The 13,305-nt window shown below is 42.5% G+C and overlaps 1 protein-coding gene across 4 annotated transcripts in view; it reads right to left on the bottom strand.

Annotated features, from left to right (window-relative positions):
• The window catches only part of ralgapa2 (Ral GTPase activating protein catalytic subunit alpha 2), a 67,547-nt gene that overhangs the window by 24,810 nt on the left and 29,432 nt on the right, over window positions 1-13,305 (bottom strand). For 3 of the 4 annotated variants that reach the window (XM_061300873.1, XM_061300874.1, XM_061300875.1), the window contains exons 32-38: window positions 10,945-11,122; window positions 8,039-8,873; window positions 7,141-7,212; window positions 6,743-6,866; window positions 6,504-6,659; window positions 3,323-3,481; window positions 2,093-2,220 (exon numbers count right to left, since the gene is read on the bottom strand). In XM_061300873.1, coding sequence (XP_061156857.1) covers window positions 2,093-2,220; window positions 3,323-3,481; window positions 6,504-6,659; window positions 6,743-6,866; window positions 7,141-7,212; window positions 8,039-8,873; window positions 10,945-11,122 — 1,652 coding nt within the window. Of the gene's footprint in view, window positions 1-2,092; window positions 2,221-3,322; window positions 3,482-3,855; window positions 5,684-6,503; window positions 6,660-6,742; window positions 6,867-7,140; window positions 7,213-8,038; window positions 8,874-10,944; window positions 11,123-13,305 lie in introns of those variants that run through there. The other variant, XM_061300876.1, reaches the window with a different exon arrangement.

The raw sequence follows: 13,305 nt of genomic DNA, 5'->3' as shown, positions 1-13,305 counted from the left end.
AGATGATACATTACGAGTTGTCTGCGAGAGACTTGTTATATGATGTCTGCGATTGCATCCTGAGAGACAACAATGATGGAAGTTAAAACAGACATTGGACACCGGACAAAAAACTAGTTGAAATTCCACATATCTCAAAGAAAATAGATGACTGAAGACGTGATGAGGAGAAATTGAGTGCAGTGTGTAGGGGGAGGGAGGCAGGGGGAATGAGTATTTGAAAACCCTCACATGGCCAATCTGTGTCTGTATTTTCGGAAAAATGTTGCCGGTGGTCATTTTCTATATCAAATCCTATTAGACTGAAAGATCCTGGGAGTGTTGCAGCAGACTGTTGGAGTCCTCTCCAGCCTTGATACTGTGCAGAAGAGGGGGGCCACAGCGTCATACTGGCCTTTTATCAAGACACACGGGGGTCATATAGCTTCTCTTTGAAGAAATATTCAACTAATTACCTTGGAGAGTGGCCTCACAGCCAGAGAGCAGACTGTGGAGTGTTAAAGCATTGTGTCGGGGTAAACTAAGGATGAGGATTTCGCCGGAAAAGGCTTGGACTATTGTTCGAACGGGAAAAGATAAAAGAGAAGCATTTCCAAAGAAGATAGAAAAATGCACACTAGGGCAGGAAAGAGCCAAAAGCCGGTAAACTGAAACTGCAAACGAAAGGCTTATGAAAAAGAAAGAAAGAAAAAAAAGTGCACCGAACACTAAAGGTTTTGACGTCACCAAACCAAAACAGTCATTCATTACGTCCCTTTCTCCTCAGACAAACAGCAGAAGGACAAGCAGATACTGGCAGTGCGCTCGGCGTGCCTGGCACGTTCGTTGGGCACGTCTCTTGGACAGCGCCATGCCTGGCAGCCTATCGGCGCCACAACTCCAGAGGCTTATCGTCGCTCATAGATCACGACGTCGTGCTATCTGCTTCTCTGCTAAGGAATGCCAGGTAAGACTTTTGCGGCCGCGGAAAGGCCTCTGTCCTGTCCCGGCACTCCCCCCGAGGCTTACGAAGGAAAGCAGATTGCAGTTGGCTCCTCCTCCTGGCGCTGCTGAGAGACACACAGGGCTAATTCTCTTGGCGTCGGGTAACAGACATCTGTCACTCAAGACGCCCCCGGGGATACAAAGACACGGCCTGATAGAAATATGGTGGGGACCAACCGACGTGCAACAGCAGATACATACTTACACATCCGACTGCAAAGCCGCACATGATCTACAATGAAAAATTCACTCCACAATATTAAAATATTACATTCTACCCCTTTTACCCCAAACGACACGGCGGGAGGTTTCTATAGCAACCGCCAGAGGGGCTGCGGTGAGCCAGTGCTGTACATGCTGTCGGAGAAGGAGCAGGGTGTTATGAGAGATCAGGTTTCCCCCTCCAGGGGCCATCCCGAGCCTTTTACACCCCACCCCCCCACCACTTCCAATCTCCCGTCCCAATCCAGTGCTGCTGGCATTCACATGCTAATTTGTCTCCATTGGTGATTACATTGCCTTGAAACCAACTGACAACTACAGCTGGAGTCAGGCTCTTAACGGCACACTGTCAGGATGGAAGGATGAGAGTGAGCTGGCTCGTGCGTGTGTGAGAGAACATTTGTTGATGTGGCCCTACTTGTGCTCCATAAAATGGTAGTAATAGATGATGACACATCATCTGTGCGACAAACAGGTCCATACAATCTTACATGCTGCTCAAGGCTGTGCAACGGTCCCCGGCTTAATAGCTGTATGCAAATCAACCAGCCAATAAAGATCCATGTCGGCACTCAGCTGTGTACATTGGCTGACGTGACAAGCGAACCACATGTCTCGGTAAATTTGCTCAAATGGGACGCGGGTGTCATTGAACATATAATCTCTTTGGTGTTATATATAAATCAAGCAGCCATAAATTTTTTTTCTTTTTTTTAAAGAAATCACCAAAATCTACTTTGACAGGTTTGAAAAACCTAAACAGGCTTTGATATTGATTAAAATAAATTATGCCTGACGTTATAATTTAATCTGACGCAACCATCCCTTTTTTGTGATGATGGAAAAACAAATCGGAAGGACTGAGAAAAAAAAAAAAAAAGGATACAAACTCTGGTAGAGAGTCAGCCGGGATTTGACAGCTCTGCTGGCATTGATGCAAGTGGCCCGCACTAAGCTTGGCAGCAGCTTCCCATTGATGATGGCGCCATTGAATAGAGGCCCAAAGAAGGGAACCTGAGGAAAATAGCAACATGAGGTATTTTAACAGGCAACGTTAATTTAATCAATCCTCTGACAGTGTGGCTTCAAAAATAAGGCTGATTAAAAATCTTATACTCTGACCGTTTTTCCATCTGTTTTAGGCGAGAGGCTTCAACACTTAAGTGCATGTTACCTAACTACGCATGACAGCCGCACATATTGAATGAGAATCAACGTATGGTAAATGAAATTAAAATGACAATCAATACCTAACAATGCCCCCATATTGAGCTAAATAACAAATACAAAGCGACAATAAGCATTTTAGCCGCCGCGCGCGAGTGTGTGGGCACACGCGTCTGTTCCTGCGCGCCCTTAATCATTGAGGCCCAATGGTCATTGACCTGGAAGTTGACGGGAATGTCAAAGTCCCTTCTAAAGGTCCTGCTGTCTTCAACTTGGTGATTTAAGGAGTACAATAGCAAGTCAAATTATATAACAAAGGGATTTAAATATGATTAACTCATTTGCCACACAACTGTGTACTGTGACAGCTGATATTTTACAATAACAGTCATCTGTTGTAATTGAGTTCCCCTTGTAATATCATAATAAAAACAGCATCCTTGAATTTTAAAGCATTTAACTATTATTTTACAGTAAAATCATGCAATCAAAAATGTTGTTAGCACACAACAAGGTCTGTAATATCACAACAAGATAGTAAAAAAATGAACATTTTCTGCACTATTTGACAGAATTATTAGAATGGGAATGAATTATAATATTGCTTGATCGAGGTCCCATGAGCTCTACGTAGAAAAGTGACTTTGGCACTCAACAGGAAGTGTACACAAGAAATGTCAAAAACAAAAAGATACACTTCTAATTTTGCAATTTTCAGCAGTAAAAAGTAAATATTATGTCTATAATGAATTTGATAACTTAATTATTTTCCATTTACAATCATGGCCTTTAAAAGTGCATTTTGCCACTGTGGACTGAAAATGTCACGTGACATTCATAAGCTGAGCCGTGATTGGTCGAGCCCAAATAACTGTTTGTAGATTTATTCAGATGTATTATTTCCATGTGACCAACGTGCGTATTACAGCACAGTTAAACTGTTTCTCACCTGTGGTTTTTTCATGATTTGGATGAAATACATGCGGTTCTCCATTGGGTAAATGACAATCAGCACGTCTCCAAAGTCAGTTGGAATGATGCCCCGCCGATAATCCCTGGTGTGCTCCGACCACACTATGTGCACCTCGTCATTTCCGAGGTGACGAAGCTGCCAAACACACAAAATCAGACTAATCAAGAGACTGGCAACTGCATGTGAATGTCCTCCCACAGTGACAAGAACACACACAAAATAAAATGGAGGATTAGGGCAAGCTGCTAGTTTATCCAATCAATATTAGTGGCCATCATAGAGGACACAAATGTAGTGGTGAGAGTAGTCTGTATTTTATATTTATTTGTTTTGATGCTACATCAGATTGTATTCAAGCATTTTATATATCTGTGGATACTATGTTTTTTTTTTATGCTGAAAGCATTTTTATTATACTCGAGAAAATACATAATGCAGCAGGTGCAACAAGTATGTTTATCGTTAAACTACAAACTTTGAAAACAATAAATTAAAACAGTAGTCTGGGCTCAGGTTTCACCCTTTTATGGTGTTTCCAACATGTATTCAAAATGAAAAGCAAAAATGCACAAAATTGAGCCTTTTAAACCCAATAATTCAAATCCAATTAAGTTCCCCATCAGAGATTAAATTGCCTCCCATTTCCACTCTATTCACAAAAATAAATGAAAGCAGGCAGGACAAGAGTGTACACTTAAAGAACAGGAAATTGACTGACGCTGCTTTGAAATAGGCAAACAGCTTCATCCAAAGTTGAATCAACACAGCTACCTTATATTTTCCAACAAGTCTAGATAGTCCAGTAACTCTTGTGTTTATGGGGTATCACAGACGCCGAAAATTAACACACTGTTTGCTTGAAAACATCTGCCAATGTACCGTGGGCCTAATGAGCCATTCGCAAACATGCCCTCGCCACCAAAAATGCAATTAGCGCATTCTATTATAAGCCCTTAATTATGCTAATTCCATGGTCTTAAACAAACGCACGGCATGCTGATTACTGTTCACCGGTTCAGTCGGGCTATCCAACGAGTGGCAGGTACAAACCAGGTCAGTCACTGGGACAATTTCACCGAAATGTTGAATATGTATTTGGTGCTATCAATTAACACTGGGATGTTAATTTGGGTTAAGATATTAGCGTTGGGATGAGATGAATCACAAGTTTAATGAGGATGCTTAAGATCCAAACATCTGGCTCTAGCATCTTCTTTGTTAATAACGTCCTAATAATGTGTGACTTATTCTTTTGTTTTTTTAAAGAAAAAAAAAAGGAATGTCAAGGCTAAGGCTGCTATCCAATTAGCTGTCTTTGACCTCGCACCCAGTTGATGGGCCTCAACACGATGGAAACAGCAGACGGGAGGACCTCAGAAGACTCGAGGCTACTCATGAAAACAGCTTTGGTGGCCTATTTAACCTGCGGTGCCTTAGGGAGAGTGAAAAGAGCTTTGGCTATCTCCGTCTTCTTCACACATACACACACTTGTTCACTGTCTGACCCCAACTCTGCAAGTAGCTTCTATAACCACATTACGGAGGCCAGCTGCTACCGCTGCAGCCTGCACTGTGCAACAACCCACAATTGGATTGAGGAATTTGTTCTTTCCCCCTTTTTTTCTGTTTGATTTGGCTATTTTCTTTGACCTCCCTCATCCTTTTCTACCCGCAGACGAATACAAAATGTAGCTCTACGGACACAGGCAGTTGAAGTGGAAGACAGCTGGACAAAAGTGTTATTCGTAAATTTACATGGAAAACATTCCACTCAGCCAGCTCTGAAGCCCATTTCTTATTTCAATTCTTCACTTCCTACTGCCCCCACACTCTTTGGAAGCATTTGAGTGTGCACCAAGCCAACCATTGTCTTTCCAGCGTGTGGCTGGTGTGGCCATTTGGGTAAGATGAGTTGAAACAATTACAGCATTACCTTTTGCAAAATGAATATTGAGATATTGCCATTTCCCTATTTTGTCCTAAACTAGATCGTCATTATTTTTTGCAGTCCAAAGGCACAGGTTCCAGTATGGGTGAGGAATTTGTAGGTGGTTATTGATGACACATGGTCGCTGGAGGACTGGAGTTAGATATCGGGGCGGCCTGATTAATTTCCCTTCTCAGCATGGCACCGTATGAGAAGATTGGCAGCATAGGCAGGGGCCTTTGCCGCTCATTTCTTCGCGCTAACTGTTCCTTGCGTACGACAGCCTTGAATCTTACGGCAGAACCCAATTGATCGCTCCTGTGGAGGCAGCAGGAATTGGATAAAAGGGTCCTGCCGGCATCCGTCCGGCGCCTGCTCTAGCAGGGAGAGATAATGGCTGAATCCAGGCCCTGGTCACAGCACACAAGGAGGAGGGGGGCAGGGAATAGCAGAATTGTAGTCATTACCACAGCGGCAAATGCACCCCTATTCAACTTGTGAGCCCGCCAATCTCTCCTCGTCATGTCTGCTTGCCGGGGTCACTAATCAATGGTCACACTCTGGAGTCACACCTCCCGATCACAGCTTAACACCAAGCACAGAGATATCTATTTTTTGTTCTGAAGAACCTTTGGGGTTTATCATTTTTTTAAGTCAATATATGGATAAACAGTACCTACTGTGTACAATTTAATTGCTCATATACCAGTATATATATTTTAAATGTACAGTAATCCCTCGTTTATCACGGATAATTGGTTCCAAAAACCACCCGCGATAATTAAATCCGCGAAGTAAGGTCACCAACAAGAAGTACTGGGCAGGCTAACGAGTTAGCGGAAAGATGCTAATTCGCAATCGCGCTAATTCGCGATCGTACTAACACGCGAAAACGGACTTCTAAAGGAATGTAAACGAACATTTGGAGCAATACTACATTGTACTGAAGGTTAGACACATTTCCTCAATTTAGAAGTTTTACTTTGACTTTTAAATTGTTTTTTTAATTTTGAAAAAAAAATCCGCGATGTAGTGAAGCCGCATAAACGAAACCCGATGTAGCGAGGGATCACTGTATTTCGATGTAATTTTAAAACAAAATTTTCTGTCTCAACTTACAAACAACTCGACTTACCAACAGCGTTCGGAAACGCATTGTGTTTGTAATTTGAGGACCTGAATTTCAACGTGCAATTACGACTGACGGTCATCATTGTAGACGCGACCCACCTTTTTGGTGAGGCAGTCATCAGAATCAGATGGCATACGCGTAGAAACATGGAAGATGGCTTCTACAGTGGAGTTAGCATAGTAGGGAGCTGTAAGCCCTGTGCTGCCATTCCTCTGGAGGCCGCCCATAAAGCCGCAATGTGTGGCCAGATCCACCTGAGGAATATATTTAACATATATATCATGTTGCATAACCACAGTATTCCACGACTTTGAGTGTTAAGACACTTATGAAGCACCTCCCATCCGAGCCCAGAAACAAAGTCTTCATAAGCTTGGCTGCCGGCACCGTTTGACATGATGGAGCACTTGTCCTCTTGACCTTCGCCAATGTAGAACACAGCGATCTTGTGGGTCTCCCGACTTAAGAACAACAAATAAAGTAGTTATCATTCATTTATTGTTCACAAATGATTCATGACACCAAATAACTTGTTCACTTTACTTTGCAGTTAATGGGAGGGGCTGGTGCAAATTGGAAAATAATAGTTTGGGGGGAAAAAATAGATGCCAACATAATTTTATCACAGCACTCATGGAGCCAAATGTATACAGTTATAGCAGCAGTTTCACTGACAAATGTGGTTTTCTGAAGAGGTAAGGAGGGAAAGTCAATTACAGACGACAAATAAATTACCATTGTCGGGAATCCAAGTTCTTTAGTTCTCTTAAGAGTTTGGAGTTCTTCTTCAGCAAATGAAAACTTTTCCTGGTTGGCAAAAAAATAAATAAAATAGTTGAAGCATGTTAACTCATTATAATTAATGATATTACCGTAATTTTCGGACTATAAGTCGCACCGGAGTATAAGTCGCACCAGCCATAAAATGCCCAAAAAAGTGAAAAAAAAACCCCCATATATATGTATATAAGTCGCTCCTGAGTATAAGTCGCCCCCCCACCCAAACTATGAAAAAAAACACGACTTATAGTCCGGAAACTACGGTAATTAAAAGTGTTGAAATGGGTCTGGATTTAGCAGAAAACTACCTTCCCAAATTTAATTTCAAAAATGTAATGATTTGACTGTAAATATGTTCTTTTATTTAAAAAAAAAAAAAATAAAAAATCAGATTCAGGTCCTTTTGCTCCACTTTTGGTATACAAGAGAGCACCTTGCAACCTCCCGCTTTTACGGATTAATGCAAGAGGCCACAGGTGCACACAGCAATCTCCCACAAGCTGTGTGCATGTTACGCTGTCACTATTAAGAGGTGCAAGTTTTTAATTTGGGGGTGGAACTATAAAGATGCGGCAGTGCAAGGTAGACCGTTGTGTAAACAGCTGGGCACATTTACCCTGTGGAGGGAAGATTAAAGCACTCTGGTGCTTTCTAAAAATTGCTCTCTTAAGAGTCACAAGCTAACAGCTGAATTATTTGCAGGATATTAGGACGATGTCATAAATGCAAATATGATATGGGTAGCCTAATACTTCAATCAAATGGTTTTATTTCTAAGATGTTATAGAGAAAACTGATTAGTCACTTATCACGTTCTACGTTCATGTTAAAGAATAATTGTCACATAGCATACCGTCGCTCCCAGGAGTTCATGCCAAGGTCATTGAGCAGTAGCCGACAGTAATAAAAAGGTGCCTTGGGCTCCTGGTGGGATGATTCCCTCTGACAGGAAGCCTGGAAGCTCACATCAGCATCCCACCTTCTGACTTGCTCCTCCTCCTGCCGAGTCTGACGAAGAATTGCACTGAGGATGGCACTTTCTTGTTCATGATTCATCCCCAAGGGTGAGGAGGCCGGCTGATTTAACTGGACTTGCGATTTGGGGAGGCATTCCGGGCTGCTCAGGCTGAGCTCCTCTAAAAGTTTATTGAGATAATCTAATTCTTCCACGTCGCAGGAGTCGGGGTGGGAATCAGAGACAGAGAAATGATACTTGGACGGTCCTCTTGTTGGAGAACTGGACAAAGGTTTGCTATGTGCTGCGGCAGCGGTGGGTCCCGGCGTGTGATCGACTGACTTAAAAACGCCGATATCCTCGGAGTCTTCCTGGTTGGTTGAGAACAGGATTGTCCCATCCCACGAATATTTCCCTGAAATGTCGCGGACAATGATGCGCACCTGTGAGGACGGGTGGGGGGTTTGCCCCACAGTGGGGGCCTCTGCGGGGATCTGCAGGTAGGACACTAGTGTGGTATCGTTGAAAACAAAGAGCTGAAGATTGGGACTTTTGAAGACCTCGGAGGACAGCTCGGAAGACTCCACAAACGGATTGTCGTGATTTTCGCTCACGAGGCTATGCAGGAGGGCCGGGCCTCCTTTTAATGGATGATGGCCCAAATGATTCACCAGGTGAGTCATGACCATCCGTGCTGTCAGGGGAATCAGCTCCATGCTCCGACGCCGCTTTTCTGGCAAAGGAATAAGGGCGATATGATAAATAAACCTGAAATAATCATACCTATGGGTGAATACCTATCATTTATCATAAATGCAGTGCAGACATGCTACTTACTATCTCATTCATCTCTTAACACACAGCAACATCTCAATTACGATTACAAGTAAAAGTACTTTATTCGATGCTCACAATAGCTTAGCTAGCACGACTCTAAGTAGGTAGCATCTAATCATACGAGACAACTGTGAAAAGCCCATTGAGTCTCCTTATAATGGACAAGTGTTTAGACTGTCCGCACGCTAATGAGAATCTCCATCTTCACAGGCTACTGAATGGGAGCCTACTCGATGAATTGCATTTGTGTAAATGCATGGGCTTTTTACGCTCAAGTGAAAAGCATGCTGGGCTTCATTATGCGCTGATGTAGGGGAAAAACAAGAAGATGCACTCTTGCATTGTGACAGTGCTATCAATACCATCATCCCCCCCATCAAAGTGGAAAAAGCTCTTTAGAAAGCAGGCCAAGCTACATTAGAGATACGCTGGAGCTTTGATGTGACTTGATCAATATGAGGTGGGGGCATGAATATAACTAGGCCGGCACTCTTTGGTTTGCCCTTTTGATAGTGTTTTGTTATTTCCACTAAGACTCTGCAGCTGTGGGCCACAAAGAAAAGGTGAGCTGTAAATTCTGAGGCCGACACATATTCTCACATTGTTTCAGTGCAAATATTGCATGGATTTGGGCTCAAAGGGACTTTTCAGAAGTTGAGGACATGAGAGCGAGGCGGGGGGGAGAATACATTGCCTAATGGAATCACAAGGTCACCACAATAGGAAAAATTTGACATTTTTAGCTAAACCCTGTAATGGGTCTTCTTGAGGATGAGCACTAATGGGAATGTTGCATTCCCTGATAGTTGCATTTCCTCTTTTATATTTTTAATAGGATATTGACATTTAATAGAGCAGCTCCAAATGGATGGGCTACTAGAATTAATTCTTTCAGAGAACTCCTTTTAAGATATTTGGAATGCACTGACGAGGCTGCGAATAAAATGCTTAAAGTCTAAGGCTACAATTTGATTTGTTTTAGATAGTAGTAATTAGATAATCACCATATTGCCACCCATTTAACTAGAGAGCTCCACTAAGGCTGAACTGACCAAAAGTGGGGAAAAAGAAAAATCACACGTAGTGCCTTTTTGATATGAAACATGATTATGAAAAGGGGCAGTTCCATTGATACTATTGAGATGGCAAAAATAATTTTCTATACAAACACCTTTATCCAGGTCCAAAATTTAAACCAAAGATTATTATTACAATTGTGGGCCTCTGTATTTGCTTTTCCAATGTGTTGCATGAAAATGAAGAGCTTTTTGAATAATGAAACTAGTGTTGGCCTTGGACTATTGCACACTATTGGATGTTTGTACATACAACATGGCCAATAGAAAACAGTAGAGATGGGGGGGAACAATCAGCGAATCTGGCCAAGTGAAATTAATACTTTAAAACCATATTTGTGACACCTGAAACCAATGTTTGGCCAGTCAGTCAGCAACAGGTAAGCAATACTCCAAAACTAAAAAGATGCCCAACCTACAAAAGCTAAGAACAGTTCAGCTTTTTTTTTTTTTTTTTTTTTTTTTTTTTTCCCCTTTTCAGTTTTCTTAAGTGAACGAGCACTAAAAAAAAAGCTTAAGCCTCATCACAGCAAAGTGTTTTCCGCTAAATTGTTGTGGCTGGTTAAAATTGTCTCGATGCTGTGTTTTCTGCATGTACTTCAGACATTAATCAGTACAGATCAATTAAAGATGTGTAATTCAGTGGCATGGTCTTTTAATTCTGCCTTCATGAATCAATTTCAAATTTTGAATACAATTTTTTTCATCTGGATCGCCGAGTTGCAACACCCTAGCTCTGCCCCCTATCGTCATGGTAACAAGTCCCTTTGGCACTGTAGAACAGTAGTGGGGCTCGTGGCTCATTTTGCATGAAACGAAAAAGAAAATAAAGAACTGCAATTTTAACCAGAATGTAAAAGTAAATTTGTTGTGAATGCCATGCGTCTTTACCCTCTGCAACGGTGAGCAAGCTGCGGAAGTCGGTAGTGGTCGTCTGGGAAGGTGGCGGCTCAAAACTCTTCACCTGTCCCAACATGAGATCATAATCAGCGGACAAGTCTGCCAGGCTGAGGAGGTAGTGGCTCTGTTGGGTGTGGAGGGTAGAGCCTGACACACAACAGTGCAGCACCTAAGGGGAAAAACAAGAAAGGGGATAACACTTGATCAGATATTGAGTGCCTGCCTGGCTGTGTATTACTCTTTCCGTCAGTGAGAGGCGCTTTGATGGCAAAATTGCATCAGCGTTGTGCAAAGACGCTGCCTGATTAGATACGATAGCGTCTGGCCAAGATGAGGTGCAGTGACAATCCTACAGGTCTGTTTCAGGTTTCATGATTTAGGGGAGTACTAAGAGGACCAAGAGTACTCAGCGAGCGCAATACTCTGGCAACCCACTTGACGCTTATAAAATCCATGAGTGAACTCTAACAGCTATAATAAAGTTGACACATCTTTTTTTGGGGTGAAGAAAATTAAACAGGAACATCCAAAGAATACTTTAATCATAAACCCGCTGAAGTATGAATAACTATAATGGAAATTTTCACAAACTCACAATTAACACATAACCAGCTGGAAGAGAAATACAATACATCCATTTACACCATGGCGATGGAAGAGAAGGGGGGGGGGGGGAGTGTTTTTATTGCTTCAAAATCCATCTCTTCTCTATTGTGAGAATGTATCGATCTACATAACAGATGGCAGAGCATCCCTTGGCAGCAGCAGATAAGGCGCGCTGGGGCAGTCGATTACAGCCATTGGACAGGTTTACGCTGTTTGATTTAATTAAGACTTCTTTTTTTGCGTGTTTAACTCCCATGACAAACACGCATCCTCCACATACCTGTAATTTGTATAATGCCATTGGATGTAAGGGGTTAGATCATATGTCTGATTTAAGTAAATGAGGGGCCCCGCTTGGTCACAGTAGAGCAACTTGGGGTAAAGCCATGTAAAGGCTAATCCCTTTCAGTGCACACATGCGCTCGCACTTGGTGGAGAGACGCATTGAGAAGGCAGGCTGGGCCCGTCATCTGAAACAGTATAGTGTGTGGTAATGTAGACAGTACATGGATGAATCTCCCAAGCAGACCTTTGAGGACACGGGGGAGGGATTGGCAGCTTGATGGTGAAAAGACCTGAACCAAACAGCTGCTACACCAAAGCCCCCAAAGAGCTTCCCTCTGTGGAGAGATGGAGAGAAAGAAAGGGGGGGGGGGGGGGGCCCACGGCTGTGCTTGACAACTAAGTGACTACACTTTGCATAGCAACAGTTCTTGGAGGGTAACAGACAAATGAGCACACTGTAGTTAAGGGGGGCAGGGGGGCACATGTACATCGCACAACAATTTGGAAGGACATTAATTTGATTTGTATACCTAGGATAGCTCCTTTAACTTACCCTAACCTTCCACTATGTTCCTGTCGTAAAATAACCATCGCTGTTGATTGTATGCCGTACACACATTTGCATATTTATCACTACAGTTCGCCCTTACACACACAGGTTCAAATTTAAATTGGTCTTCACAAAGACAGATGTAAACCTAACAAGCCCGCACAGAGGGGTGATGCAGCTGGCTGCTGAGGCAGGAACGGAGAGCAGATGGAGAAGCTTGAGCACAACAACAGTAGGCCAAAGAGGTCTAGTGCGATGTTGCTTTTGCAATGGATCTGCATTCGATTAGGCATCGCAAGCACGTTCTGTGCCAGGATGAAAACCAAGGCAGCCATTTATGTTCATGTGTAATTGCATTGATATTTGACCAGTTGATTTTAAAAGTGAAAAGAAAGAAATGCTTCTCCATTGAGATTTGTAATTAAAGCAAGGTCAATAAGGGGCAGTCCACTACCTTGACAGCAATGCATTCTGGCCAGTAATATAACAAAAGGGAGGGTCTTGTGGAATAATCAGCATGGAAATCTCCAGATTTCAGACTGGATATTGCATTATTATTGTCACACCTTATATTATTTCCAATGAAACCTAGAGGGGCCTTGTTTGTCTTCAGAGAGACAACCAATCATGCCTAATTGTCTTTGCTTTTATAGCAGCTGCAGTCGCTCACATATTAAGACATATTCCATTCAAATCAGCACGACAAGCGTTTATGGCCCGAGCTTATCAAATGGACAAAGGGTCCCGTTTGAATAATTGGACCATTTCTTATCAGTGCTGACATCTTTACAAAGATCTGCCGTTGACCGCATCTGCCCAGAGAGGAGGGAATGAATAATACGTCATTCATTCAGGCCTAAAGCTCCTCAGGGTCAGGAGGGTAAAAAAAAGAAAAAAGGATCATTAATAGG

Source organism: Syngnathus typhle, linkage group LG16 (genome assembly GCF_033458585.1).
Source record: "Syngnathus typhle isolate RoL2023-S1 ecotype Sweden linkage group LG16, RoL_Styp_1.0, whole genome shotgun sequence".
Taxonomy (NCBI): domain Eukaryota; kingdom Metazoa; phylum Chordata; class Actinopteri; order Syngnathiformes; family Syngnathidae; genus Syngnathus; species Syngnathus typhle.
Note: the sequence above shows the minus strand (reverse complement) of the source record. Positions and strands in the feature narration are given on the sequence as shown.